This window comes from Sodiomyces alkalinus (assembly GCF_003711515.1).
Source record: "Sodiomyces alkalinus F11 unplaced genomic scaffold SODALscaffold_6, whole genome shotgun sequence".
Classification (NCBI taxonomy): Eukaryota; Fungi; Ascomycota; class Sordariomycetes; order Glomerellales; family Plectosphaerellaceae; genus Sodiomyces; species Sodiomyces alkalinus.
This window is the reverse complement of record NW_021167084.1, coordinates 2,489,877-2,503,611: the sequence shown is the minus strand read 5'-3', so window position 1 is coordinate 2,503,611 and position 13,735 is coordinate 2,489,877. Positions and strand designations below refer to the sequence as shown.

The 13,735-nt window shown below is 55.7% G+C and overlaps 4 protein-coding genes across 4 annotated transcripts; 3 read left to right on the top strand and 1 right to left on the bottom strand.

Annotated features, from left to right (window-relative positions):
- Positions 1-90: 90 nt before the first annotated feature.
- SODALDRAFT_324717 (DUF1709-domain-containing protein) lies at positions 91-4,830 on the top strand (the record flags this gene model as incomplete). Its single annotated transcript, XM_028609921.1, has 4 exons — positions 91-180; positions 299-3,461; positions 3,547-4,280; positions 4,366-4,830. The coding sequence occupies 4 exons, from the start codon at positions 91-93 to the stop codon at positions 4,828-4,830; spliced, it is 4,452 nt and encodes a 1,483-aa protein (XP_028466152.1).
- A 326-nt stretch (positions 4,831-5,156) lies between these two features.
- Positions 5,157-5,809, bottom strand: SODALDRAFT_360713 (hypothetical protein; the record flags this gene model as incomplete). The annotated part of the gene is made up of 3 exons (XM_028614303.1): positions 5,157-5,305; positions 5,447-5,491; positions 5,779-5,809. The coding sequence occupies 3 exons, from the start codon at positions 5,807-5,809 to the stop codon at positions 5,157-5,159; spliced, it is 225 nt and encodes a 74-aa protein (XP_028466151.1).
- A 505-nt stretch (positions 5,810-6,314) lies between these two features.
- On the top strand, positions 6,315-8,995 carry SODALDRAFT_324716 (DUF1900-domain-containing protein; the record flags this gene model as incomplete). The annotated part of the gene is made up of 8 exons (XM_028609920.1): positions 6,315-6,348; positions 6,437-6,525; positions 6,656-6,798; positions 6,965-7,111; positions 7,262-7,683; positions 7,764-7,800; positions 7,886-8,000; positions 8,093-8,995. 8 exons carry the CDS (start codon positions 6,315-6,317, stop codon positions 8,993-8,995), a joined length of 1,890 nt encoding a protein of 629 aa, XP_028466150.1.
- Positions 8,996-12,518: 3,523 nt separating this feature from the next.
- SODALDRAFT_360709 (hypothetical protein) lies at positions 12,519-13,550 on the top strand (the record flags this gene model as incomplete). Its single annotated transcript, XM_028614302.1, has 6 exons — positions 12,519-12,591; positions 12,654-12,730; positions 12,819-12,958; positions 13,050-13,096; positions 13,264-13,335; positions 13,405-13,550. The coding sequence occupies 6 exons, from the start codon at positions 12,519-12,521 to the stop codon at positions 13,548-13,550; spliced, it is 555 nt and encodes a 184-aa protein (XP_028466149.1).
- Between the last annotated feature and the right edge of the window lie 185 nt (positions 13,551-13,735).

Below are 13,735 nucleotides of genomic sequence, written 5' to 3'. Positions count from 1 at the left end.
TTGCCGGACCCAGTCTGATCATCTCGTCGTTCTTATTAGGTGCATCCCCTCCGCATTTCCAAAAGCTCTTCGGCTACGTCTCCCTCTAAAATGGCAGGCGGCATTCCGCGCCCCTTGTCGGAGCTGTCCCCTTCGGACATGAGGAGGAATTCCCCTAGCTGGAGTCAGACAGCGAACAAAGTGAGCCGTCCTTCGCGTTCCATATCTCTGCACCGCCCCTCCCTGTTTCCCTTTCCCGACGGGGTGTCTCAGATCTTCCAGGACATCGATCCGACTGCTAACCATACTGTTTGAAAAGAAATTGGTACTCACCTCCGACTCCTCGCCATTCCAGTCTTCCCCTCTAGAGACAGCAACATCACCACGCCTCTTCTGGCAGAACCGCAACTTGAATTCCATCAACAGCGAGAATAGTCCTTACGGTCGTAGTGGCTCTCCCTCTCCCACTCGCCGTTCCTCCATTGAGCGCCTGCAGAGAGCTTCCCGTGTGAAGAATAGCAACATTCTCGCCCTCGAGCAGAAGCTGGAATACGATCCTACCCGCCTGCCCCAGATTGAGCGCCCGCTTGCTAAGGTCCAGGGCAATGCCTATGGTGGGACCGGATTGATGGGGCTTCGGTCCGAATCCGACCGCACAGGGTTCGGCCATCATCGCAGCGAGAGCAAGACGAGTGTGCCCCTCGGCAGCCCTTCTACGAGCCCGTCCAAGAATTCCGTCCAGATGGCCCCGCCGCCTCCAACTACTGCCACCACCACAAGCGCCACAACAACAACAACGACAACAACGACAACAACAACCAGCCCCAGCAGCCCTACCGACGCCTGCGCAGAGAACAACCCGCCGCCGACTCCTAGCAGGGAACAACCCTCGCCCATCAAATCATCCCTGTCGGCCAGCAGGTTCAAGGGCAGCTTCGACCAGGAGACCGGCGTTTGGTCTGCCGACACTTCGGTGGACGAGCGTGAACTTCCCAGCGGTCGGTCTCTCCATCGTCATGCCAAGAGCGTCACGTTCGACGCCGCCCCTCCCCAGATCAATGAGTATGAAATGGCCACACCAGACATCTCATCCATAGAATCAAACTCGCGTGAAGGAAGTTACGAATCGCACGAAGACGACGACGGCGACGACGACGACGAAGACGGAGTACGCCACTACCGCCTCGGCGATTTCGACGGCCAGGAAGACAGCTTCGACGCTTCATTGGAGGATACCGACAAGACGCCCGTCGTAGGCCCTGACGACTGGAGGCACAACAGCGGCCAGGGAGACGATCCTTTTGAGAGCAGCCCGATGCCCGAGGCTCGCCCTCATCACCACTCTGCAGCCATTCGGCCCTCGCATATGCGTACGGACTCTGCCAACTCGGATCACCGCCCTCTGCCGCCGCTTCCTGGCGAGCTTGCCCGGAGCAACTCGGCTCGCTCGTCACCCGGCCTGTCTGCCACCGCCGAGAGGATGCTCGGGTCCGGCTCCCACAGGGGCTTGCCCTCCCCTCCCCCCGCTTCGTCCTCCAAACTGGAGATTCAGAACATTGGCAACGGCAAAATGTCCCTCGAGGAGAGGCTGAAGCTTATGATGCTTTCAGACGACGTGAAAACGGCCAACGAGCAGCAGAGAGAACGCCGACTCCGCCGTGGCGCTCAGCGTGACCGCTTCCAGAGCCCCACGCCTGAGATGGATTCGGTTAATTCGAGCATGTTTGAAGCCCAAGAGGAAGATGACACGATTGGGGACATCTCCGGCCTTGATGATTATCAGCTCCCCCCTCGCATTTCCCGCGAATCCATCTTGCGGCGAGTCAACGGCAATCAGTCGTTGAACAGGGAATCCGATTATCAGTTTTCCTCTCCACCTCCCAGCTCAAGTCCGGAACGCGCCCATGATCGACCTCTTCCATATGATCCAGACGTGCCCATTCCTTCCACGGAGGAGCCTGATCTGGCTGAGCTCACCCTGCACGACGAAGATGACAGCGTGATTATTCATCGCGACCTGGACAAGGACGCCGATTTGGACTCCATCACGGACCTATATCACCGGTCGGACTCGCGCCTGGACGACAACGATGATGATTCAGCCAGTCACTACTCTGATGAGTTTCGCAGGTCTGACATGCATGAGTCTGAGCCTCACGTCCAGGATGTCAAGGTTCAAGAAGTTCATGTGACCCATGTGAGCCAGACTGAAGACGAGGTGACCACACCTCGGGCTGTCAGCCCAATTGAAGAGACGCCCCCGCCTCGCCACCATACTAGCGAGTCTGTCGATACGGGCTTGCCGGACGTGAAGGAAAACTCGGACGCTGTCTTCTCTAAAGGCCTGTCCACCTACATGCTTCCTAGGCCTGACGAGACTCCGGCTCCCGACAAAGACCTGGAGTCTCCCGCCAAGTCAACGGATAACCAGGCCCCCACGAAGCGGCCTTACACGCCCGAGCACCTGTCTAAACCTGAATACGACGGGTCCGGCTGGGGCGATCCCGAGGGCGAATTTGAAGAACCGGGCACACCCGACTCCGTCATTCGTCATCCGGTGCCCCTGGAAGAGGAGGACGAGGAGGACGAGGAGTACGAGCAGGACATGGAAGAGGTGAATGAGGAGGAAAAACAAGAGGAGGAACTCGTAGAGTCCCCCGTCGTCCCCGAGAGACAGGCGACGATCAAGTCTGCTTCCGGCTCGAAGTTGAAGACCCGCCCTTCGGCCACTCCGTCTGACCTTGTTGCCATGCGAGAAGCTCGACGGCAAGTCAGTCGCGAGGTTCCCGACGTGCCTCCCATTCCACAACGCCATCGCAACCGTATTTCGCGCGACCTGGAAGCCGAACGCGAGGTGGAAGAGACGACGGGCGACGACTTCCTTGAGCGGCATCCGAGCTTTAAGAAACGAAGTCTGACGTTGGATCTCGACATTGGCCTCAGTCTTGATCAAGATTTCGAGCGGGTGATCGAGGCACAAAAGGTGGCTTTTGACCAACACACCATCCAGGCACCCCGTATTGCCACTGCGAGCCTAAGCAGACAAGCGTCTCAGGCTCCCTTGACGTCCCAAAATACAGGCGCCTCTGAAAGAAGCATGTCACAGAATGCTAACATGACTTGCCACAAACAGCGCGGTTACCTGATGCGCCAGAACACCAAGCTGGTTGCGGCCAGCGACAAGGATACGGACGACCCGTGGAAGGCCCGATCGGCGGGTAATTCACCCGTCAAGAGGGACCGCCCGCAAACCTGGACAGTAGAACCATGGAATAGCAAGACAAAGCAGAGAAGCTTGCGAAACAGACAGGGGACAGGTGGACCCGTGCCACCGTTGCCCGGACACGAGAGTAACGCCCAGGAGGCGGCCCAGGTCTACGACGACGTAAACCCCGAATTGGCGACCGAAGAGAGCGGAGAACGAGGCAGGCTCTTCGTGAAGGTCATGGGAGTCAAGGATCTTGACCTCCCCCTGCCCAAGAGTACGTTGTCATGCAATTTTCGATTTCATTTCTCTCCCCCCCACCTACCTCGGTACAATGGAACTGACCCCTGAATGGCGGTTAGATGAACGGACATGGTTTAGCCTCACTCTTGACAATGGTGTCCATTGCGTGACGACGGCGTGGCTGGAACTTGCTCGGAACGCTCCCATCGGCCAGGAGTTTGAGCTGGTCGTGCCTAATGATCTTGAATTCCAGCTGACCCTGAACGTGAAGCTGGACAAGCCGGCGCCGGTCAAGAAGGTGGTCTTGTCGTCCACTAAGGTTAGTAAGCCCAAGACGTCGACCTTCAGCAGGGTGTTTGCGTCGCCCAAGAAGAGAAAGGAGATGGAGCTCCGGCAACGGGAGGAGGAGGAACGTCTCGCAGCACAGCAGCGCGAGGCACAAGCCAGGCAGATGAATGCGGCGGCGCCGACGTCTTGGGACCTCTTGTCGCCACTGGCTGCCGAGGATGGCAGCTTCGCCCGCGCGTACGTCTGTCTCAAGGAGCATGAGCCGCGCTGCTACGGGCGGCCCTACCTGGTCGACGTGGCCTGCTTCAACGAGTGGGCGACCGAGGAGGCGTCGTTCGCTTCCAGCGTGAAGAGCAAGCGGGGCAACACGGCGGTGGTCCGTCGCGCACCTTACAAGATTGGCAACCTCGAGCTTCAGCTCCTCTTCGTGCCCCGCCCCAAGGGCACGACGGACGAGGATATGCCTAAGAGCATGAATTCTTGCATCCGAGAACTCAGGGCAGCCGAGGAGCGGCTTGCCAGAAACTGGGAGGGACACTTGAGTCAGCAGGGCGGTGACTGCCCGGTGCGTTTTGCCCCTATTCTTTGCGTGACCTCGTAGCGGCGGGGGAGGTGATATTCGAAACACGTTACTGACTGTCGGGAAATAGTACTGGCGCCGAAGATACTTCAAGCTCGTGGGGACGAAGCTGACGGCGTACCACGAGGCTACGCGGCAACCTCGTGCCACGATCAACCTCGGCAATGCCAAACGCTTGATCGATGACCGTCGCGCACTGACGGAGAAGGAGACCACGGGCAAGGGCGGCAAGCGTCGGCGATCTGCTTTCGCGGAAGAAGAGGAAGGCTACATGTTCGTCGAAGAAGGGTTCCGTATCCGGTTCAACAACGGCGAGGTGATCGACTTTTACGCCGACACGGCAGCGGATAAAGAAGGGTGGATGAAGGCACTCGGCGATGTCATTGGGCGTGGCGAGACGGGCCTCGATGACGACAGCAACGGACGACGAATGAAGGCGAAGTGGTGTGAGCTCGTCCTTAAGCGGGAAGAGGCATTGCGTCGACGGGCCGAAGGTCGCCGAACGCATTCGCGGACCAAGAGCACCTATAACTGAACCCCCAGGGCTGGGAATGAGAGTCACTCTTTCTCTTTCTGTTTCTCTCCCTCGGCTTCCCTTCGTTTTTTGGGCCTTCGGCTTTGGCCTTCATTGTGCCTCCTTATTTTTCTTCCGGTGCCCCCATCATCTGTTTCTCTCTCCCTTTCTCAAACGACGGAGGTAGAAGCCACATATGCTGGGGTTATGCGGGCTACCTCTTCTTACACAACTCACTCACAACTTGGTATGAGTGACACGAGCCCGACGGGTTACGATGGGAATGGGAAGGGTATGATGTTAACGCAGATGGGTGGGGGGGCAACTGGACGGATTTGTCTCCGCAGTCAGGACTCGAGATTATCCGTCCCTGCCGCTAGACCATGACACGTGCTGTCGGTGCTGGCCGGCCGGTTTGGCATGATCTTGGGCGAATGGGGCCCGGTATGGACTTGTTGGGGTGCTCGTGTGTCGTTGTTGGTCGTCGAGGGCAACCCTTGTGCGCCTTTACATGGTTTTTTAATACTTGTTAGGGTATTTTTTGGCGTATGGGATTTTCGCATCTGTCTTTTCTTTTTCCGCCTTGTCCTTGGCTCTTTTATTCTTCTTCTTCTTTTCTTTTTCTCCGGCGAGGAACCTTCAGAGTGGAAGGTTGTGGATGGCAGTTGGCTGGGCCCATTTGCTAGACATGTGGTGGTTTGCTGGCTTTTCTCGCCATGGAAGCGATGAAGAGACGGCAGACTTACAGGTGTGGATAGTGGTGTTTTATGGGTTTCCAAGCCAAAGACAAAGACGGGAGAGAATCGACGTGGTTGTATCTGTATTCAAAAAGGAAAAAAGAAAGTCGAGGCATATGAACTTGTATTTCTTTGCGTAAATCCTCTGCACCGTGTGCTACCCTACGTTAGGTACCTCATACACTGCTTGCATAAGGTACCTATATCGTAGCGTCAGGTGTTCGCCGTTGACGTCCTGTCAGGGGGACGTTGTGGCGAAGCATTGCCTGGAACGACCTCCTCAGTGGTGGTTCCTGCGCTTAAACTGTTCTCGTAAGGTCGTACGGTACCTAAGGTAAGGCAGATACAAGTACGCTGTAGACGTAACGGACAGCTGGAACAAGCTCGCCAATAAGGAACCTCCTACCTCAATGAAGCTACTTACCTTAGGTAGTTAAGTGGGATCTCTAAACAACCAATTCGACGTTATTGTCAACTCGTATGTTGCGGGCGGGGTAATATCAGTACCGATTCGTTACTTTTGTCTGTGTCGCTGTGTCGTAAATGTACGTACCTCGTTTCCACGTCCCCTAACTTCGGTGACCTCTCCTTTCCTCCTTGTTACGACCTCCGAACCTCAAACAATCTCCCCTTCATCAGCCGCAACTATCGCCTTGTCTCTCTACTTCCTTGCTATACGCCGCATTATTTCTATTTCATACCCACCCTCACCCCCCCCGAATCTATCCATACCATTTCTAGAAGGCTCACTTGCTGTCCTTTCCCCCCATGGCTGGCCGGTTTGTGCGAGCGTCGAAATACCGTGAGTTGCTGTCCCTGTCGCAAGATGCTGCAGAACGCGCCGACCATTGAACTGACACTGATGCCTTGTCGCCGATTCTTCTTCATAGGACACGTCTTCGGCAAGCCGACGCGCAAGGAATTCTGCTACGATAACCTCCATATCAGCCGCAATGCCTGGGATACGAATCTCGTAAAGGTACGCAACGCAACACCTTGGCCGCGAAGCACGAAACCAAAACACCACAGACCCTCTGGGATCGAACGGCAGGGCTTACTCGTTTTTGTGCTTGGTGCTTTCCCACAACCCCCCCTCCCACCGTATATAGGTCAATCCCGAATACCTTTCTGTCAATTGGGATGCTGGCGGCGGTGGCGCCTTTGCCGTCATCCCCCTAGAGGAGAGGGGCAAGGTCCCAGACCAGATCCCGCTGTTTCGAGGCCATACTGCTACTGTTCTCGATACGGATTGGTACGTTACTCGTCCCGTACTGTTGCTGGCTACGCACTTCTTTGGCCCCCGTTCTCCTGTTGCTCCCGCCCTTTCCGAATCCATGCACACCATGCATACTGCGCATGATACGAACCCCTGTGTTCGAATCGTCTGCTAACAATAGGTTCCATCCTTACTTCTCCAGGAACCCTTTCAATGACCGCGTGATTGCTTCCAGCTCCGAGGATGGCAAGGTCTTCATATGGGAGGTCCCCGAAGGGTTTACTCTCCACACCGACGCCGAAGAGCCTGCGGATGTCCACCCTGTCAGCAAGCTTGCCGGCCATTCGAGGTATCCTCGCGACCCCTTTCTCCTTTCCCCTTTCCCCTTTCTCCTTTCCCCTTTCTTGCTCGAGCTTCTTCTCCCGCGTTGGCGTTCGCGTGGTGATGATTCGTGACCAAGGAGACGCTAACGCTAACGGGGACCGTTGCGCCATCGCAGGAAGGTCGGCCAAGTCCTCTTCAACCCTGCCGCCGAGAACATCCTCGCCTCCGCCTCGGGCGATTTCACCATCAAGCTCTGGGACATCAGCACCGGCCAGTCCACCCACCTCCTCAAACACGGCGACCTCGTTCAGAGCCTGTCGTGGAACGCCCCTGGCTCCCTCCTCGTCACGACCTCCCGCGACAAGAAGATCCGCGTCTGGGACGTGCGCCAGGAGACGCCCGTCCATGAATCCGCCGGCCACGCCGGTGCGAAAAACAGCAGGACCGTCTGGATGGGCGAACATAATCGGTTCGCCACCACGGGCTTCTCCCGCATGAGCGAACGCCAGATTGCGCTGTGGGAACCCGGCCGCCCGGATCCTATCGGCGGCTTCACCATGCTCGACTCCATCTCGGGAGTTTGCATGCCCTTCTGGGGTGAGTGGGCGGCACCCTCTGCGCGTGGCGAATAACCCGCTCACGGAGAAAGGCGATGACTGACCACACCCATCCTGTAGATGATGGCTCGAACTGCCTGTACCTCGCTGGCAAGGGGTATGTTATGTTTGCTTCCGTGAATCGGCCTGGGGAAGTAGAAGCCATGGACGGACGGACTGACTGACTGACCTGTACTCAATAGCGATGGCAACATTCGATACTTCGAGTACGAGAACGACAAGTTTGAATTTTTGAGCGAGTACAAGTCGGCCGAGCCGCAAAGAGGCATTGCTTTCTGCCCGAGACGCGGCATCAACGTAAGGACTTTTCTTTTCCTTTCCTTTCTTTTCTTTCCTTGCCCTTCTTGCCCTTTCTTCCAAGGAGTCCCACTGACCGACATGCTATGTAGGTCCACGAGAACGAGGTCATGAGAGCTTACAAGACGGTCAACGACACCTACATTGAACCCATCTCTTTCACTGTCCCTCGAAGGGCCGAGACGTTCCAGTCTGACATCTTCCCTCCCGCTACCGGCCTCAAGCCTGCCATGTCTGCGCAGGAGTGGATCGACGGCAAGGAAGGTCTCCCTCCCAAGATCGATCTGGAGAGCGTCTACGAGGGCACCGCGCCGAAGGAGGTTCAGGCCGAGTACAAACCGAAGCCCGCCCCTGCCCCTGCCCCCGCCGCAGCGAAGCCGGCACCTAAGAAGGAAGAGCCCGAGCCCAGTGCGCCGGTCGCACGTGGCCCGCCACCGTCGATGAAGGATCAACAAGCTTCCATCTCGAACATGGCAAGCAAGTTCAAGGACGAGGACCCCGAGGACGAAGAGGAGAGCAGCGACGATGATTCGAGCTTTGAGCAGGTTCAGAGACCGCAGCCGCGAGGTCCCCCTGCCGCTGCCACACCTGCTGCTGCTACTACTTCTGCTGCCCCCGTCCGCCCCGAGCCGGCAAAGCAGCCGCCTGCCCAGGTCAAGGCGCCCGTCAGAGAGCCGCAGCCGGCAGCCGGCAGCAACAACGACAACGACAACGAGAACGACGACAACAACACCACCACCACCACCACCAATATCAGCAGCGGCGCCGCGGCGGCTGCGTCGACGAGCACGGTCGAATCGTCTCTGGAGGAGATTAAACAGCTCCTCGAGCGTCAGACGAAGCTGATCAGCTCCCAGAACGAGAGGATTGTGCAGCTTACGGCCGAGGTGGATAGTTTGAAGCGCAGGGTCGGGTCGGCGGCCGGGACTTCGCAGGATCAGAGCGAGCGGATTCGGCAGTTGGAGCTGGAGCTGGAGGCGGCCAGGGGGGACTAAGTTAAAATGTCTGGGAGGGCGCCGTCTGTGGCGAATTTTTCAGATAGAGGGGGCGCGTGGACGAGCATTATGATCCCCCGTATGATTGGATGCGCCGCTGAGGTTGGGCTTTAGATGAGAGACGGGGGATGAAGAGATGATTTTTCTTCTTTCTATTATTATTATTACAATTCTTTTTTTTTTCTTTTTTTGGCAAGCCGCTGGATAAACATACAGGCAAAGCAGGCGAGTCGGGTTTCCTGAAGAGATTTCTGCATTCTTGTATTTGTTCTGCATGTACGTGTAGTGTCTCTCGGGTCCTCGACAGGATAATGTACACCCACCTTCCTATACCCCGTGCGTATCTCTCTTCGCTAGGTATCCAGAGACAGAGAAGTTGGCAGGGAGGGCTTTGCCCAAGAGACCCCCCGGCCTTAAGTCTAGACAACGCGAGGCGGGCCACGGAAGGAGGTGGGAAGAGCGCAAGGATAGTAGTACTGGCGGAGCTGCGTGTTCCTCTTGAAAAAGTTGTAAATATATCCGGTCATGTTATCGTATTTTGGCATCCTGCGTATATTATGTGGAATCCCGTGAACTGGGCCGTATTCATTGTAACAGTAGATATCGCCTTCCCTTATCCATAACCCTCCATGATTCTATAAATGATACGTGTTGGAGATGTTCTCGCTGATTGTGTGAGCGGAAGCCGCAAGACAAACGGCTGTTCATCAGCTAGGTATTCACTGCCTGGAACTACAAGCTTCGGTTGGATGAAGGAGACACTCGATCCGCGGTTCAACGTTGTCTTGTTTTTGAGAGGACAGGTTCCATACCTGACAGACTGAGGTTACAAATCAAACGCAAACAGTTTCCACGAGACCCCTCCGGTCAAGATATTGACTCGTACTATGTTCTTTTCCAAAGCTGGACGAGAAGTTTGACAAAAGGGCGGTGCACGGCAGAGTTAAGATATCCACTACTAACCACAACCCAGGATGAGGAACACTTCTACATTCGCCCCTGACCGTAGTGGAAATCGTCAGAACTACCAGAGCATCTTCTCTCCGCAGTGCATACTTCCCTGGACGATGCTCCCACGGTTGACATTGGCTCTTCCCGTGGCATCTCAGTGTAGCCATCCCTAGTTGTTCTTTGTCGTCTAGCCCTCGGAGCCAGAACTGCCCACCATACTTGAGAGGTTGGGTTAACCCTAGAGGTGGGGTTTTCCAAGGGACCGACCCAGAATAGTACGCAGGCGCAAACGGGCACACCCTGGCTGGCCAAGGGAGGGCCGAGGCCAGGTTGCGATGTTTATGCTACAATAGGTAAGGAGGCCAATCGGAGTCAGCGACGAGTAGGTGGACGCGCGTTTCAGAAGTCGATCCAGGCTGGGGTAGAACAAGACGGCGGCTGGGAAAGAGATGCGATAGGGAAGATCTGAGTGTGGAGTGGCGGGATTTCAACGACAATACCACCCAGGAGCAGGGAAGGCCTGACATGTCCCCCAATATCCCGACAGGTATGTATGTATACGGTAGGGAGGGACCAAGGATGAGCCAGTGAGCCGCCTTGGGCGCCTTGCTGGGAGAAAGACGTGCCGGGAAAGGTAGCATCAGGTCGAGAGTGGGCTGTATCTTCCGAGGGATGATTGACGTAAGGGCAGGGCAAAGCGTCCTGCCCTGTTCCAGCGCAATGCTGTGATGCAGACTTCGTTCCTCGTTGACTGACACTGGCAGACAGAGATGTGATGGGATTTCTCTCAAGACATTCCCTTGCATTTGATCGATGCATGGGGAAGGCGGAGGTCAGGACCATCATGTTTCAAGTCCCCCGTCGAGGCCTAGTTCCCGTCCATGAACACATGCCGTCCTTGTCAAATCGCCACAAACCAGCTGGCCAGACCACGGGATAACTACCCCCCATCCCCCCATTTATGCCATTGGGATGATCCCGAACAACATCGACATCCCATGCTCATAGCCATGCAACCCGCAGTTCTTCAGCCGGTTCCCCGCCACCGACTCGGCTAAGCAGCATTTGTCGGGAAAAAACAACGAAAAAAAAAAAAAAAACGTCTCAATTTCAGCTTCGCCTTATTGAGCCCGCTTGACCGCAGCTCCCTAGATATTGTCCCCAGCCCCCTACCTCAACGAAGTTGGGGAGTGACCACCACCCCACACGAGGTGTCGTCGGGGCTTACATAATTATCCCGGAGAGATTCTTTCTTGGGTGGGTCTCGTCGGTTCTGGAAAAACCTGCGACAACGGAGTGACTTGTCCCTTGTTCGTCTTTGTGTTTCATGTACCTGAATGCTCACCTGGAGGCTTGTTTGAGATGCTGCAGGCCGAGCACTGACCCGACCTCTCCCTCCCCTCCCGACGAAGACGGCAAGGCCAAGGGTTACGGCGTGTTTTTTCGCCGAGGCCACCTTCATGATTCCTTCAACCCGACTTGGGCAACGGACCTGTGGTATCAGTGGCGTTATAGCCGGCCTAGTATATATACCTTGGTACTTTTGGTAGATACGACATCAACTACCAACCAACCCCCTTGGGCGGCGAAAAGCAGACCCAGTGCTCTATTTACGGAAGAACCAGAGGGCTGCCGATATGACCTGTTCTCCACAAGGTTTACAACATGTCGTGACATTGCGCACTGCGACGGCGGGGTTTTGATTTTATGCCGGCGTAGGAAAGAAGGTTCGGGGAGAAGTGGCAGGCTCGGTTGATGACGGCCTCCACGATTTCTATTTTTCTGTTTTTCTGTGTGTGTATATGTTCGTTTTGTTTCGTCGACGACGTAATGTACGTGATGCGCTGCCAACTGGAAGGTTGCCCTCGGATGAGGATCTACAGTTTCAGATCTTCATACGAACGTTCACCTGGTCCTGGGGTCCGGACTTGAGGACCCCGTGCGGGACCAAAGACCGCAGCGCAGGGTTGAACTCTGACTGACGACCGCGAAATCAGAAATCGGTATGCGACAATGGCATTCATTGTATGCACCCCGCCGACATACTCCGTTCGTGGTCACTAATAGCTGGTCGCAGTACATACGCGCCCCGACAGCGCATGGCTGCGGGAGCCAAAACCCCCCCCCCACCGCTGAAAAAAGCATCGAAGCTTGATGGTGCTAGCAATTGGCTCGAAGAATTCTTCAAGCGATGTTGACGAAGCGCCCATATGGCAGATGATCAGGTCGCTTCATCTGCGACCAGCCGCTTCTCACGCACCACTGCCAATTGTCAACTCCGCTTCGCTGGATTCCGTATAGTAGGTATGCATGGCGGCGGATCTACAGTCAGAACATGGCTCTTCGTTCATGCTTACGTTGTACATACACCAGTCGCGTTCTATTTCTGGTTACAAAGGTCGCAGCCGGCGGCCGAGAGGCGCTCGTTCTCCTCTTGGATGTCGGAGCGGAGAGTGGAAGACTGTTCCGGAGCCTGCACACAATGTGATGACTGAAAATGCGGGAAGCACGGAGCCCAATGGAAAGACCCATTCCAACTTTCATGTTCTCCGTACCGAGTCAAAGACAGCCAATGAACGTCACCGCAGATACATGGCATCCCGATGGTTTAGCCAGGGGCTTGAAACCGAAAAGCATGATGATTGGTTGTCGGAATTTGAACCTTTCCTAATTCTGATTAACGCGACTCCTGAAACGCACTTACCAGCCTGCGGATACATGTGCCTGGATGGGGTAGCAACCAGCTATCAGCAACCAGCAGACGCGAAAAGTCGGCCCACAACAGTGTTATGTAAGCCCGACGCCCCCCCCCCCTCGAACATGGGCAGGGCGATTGGCTTTGCCAACGTTTTTTCTTTCTTCTTGGCGTCAGCGGGACGTGCGCGTTACGCCCGGCACGCTGCTTGGTTGCTTCCCCACGAGGATCCTCTTCCGTCCTCAGTTTTCCCTCCCCAATACTTTCCCCGGTATTCGTCTTAGTGCCCTCCGCATCGCGCCCAAGATATGCTTGTAGTACAAAGTAGGCGTGTAAGCAAGATCCAATGGATGAACATCATCGCGTGGCGCGGGAAGAAGGGTAAGTTACGACGCCCCACGATCGCAGCATTTTTCCTTGCTCACCTCCTTGGAAGTATCTGGTCTGGCCCGCAGGTCAGGTAGGTAATTATTGCTCTTCTCGCTGGCGTACATTTTGAAATTACACAAGGGATCTTGCATGCTCGCATGCTACCTTAGCTTACCAAGAGGAGAGACTGCGCACGGAACCTTCTTCCTTTTTGGGGTTGAGGAGCCACGGACGTCATGCACGTTGCGTCGAGGTCCGAGCTCTAGCTCGACCGTCATCAGCATGGTACATACCGGTAACCATCAATTTTGGCTAAGAGATGGAGGTGGAGGGGCTAAAAAAGTCGTCAAAATTCGCCTCTGTCGACAATGTCTTCCACGGCCCCCAACTGCAGTAGACTGGGCTTTTGCGTGCGAGCTGCGCACCGGATACGAACGCCAAGAGAACTCGATTACCTCTTCTGGGAAAACCCACATCGATGTCGGTGAGCGCACGGAGGAAATCAAGGGGCAGCCGGACGATCGGGCATACGTGACGTGACCTAGGGGCTTATCCACATCAGTTCGTTGTACGCACGCCTAGAAGAACCGTCGTCGATGTCGTGGGGAGGAGTCAGTCTTGTTGATCATACGAAGTACTTCGTACATAACTCATCGCCCAAAATAGCCGGCCGGGCGAGGCCAGGCCGTTAGCTCAGGTTTCAGGATCTAGAAACGTGATGGCTT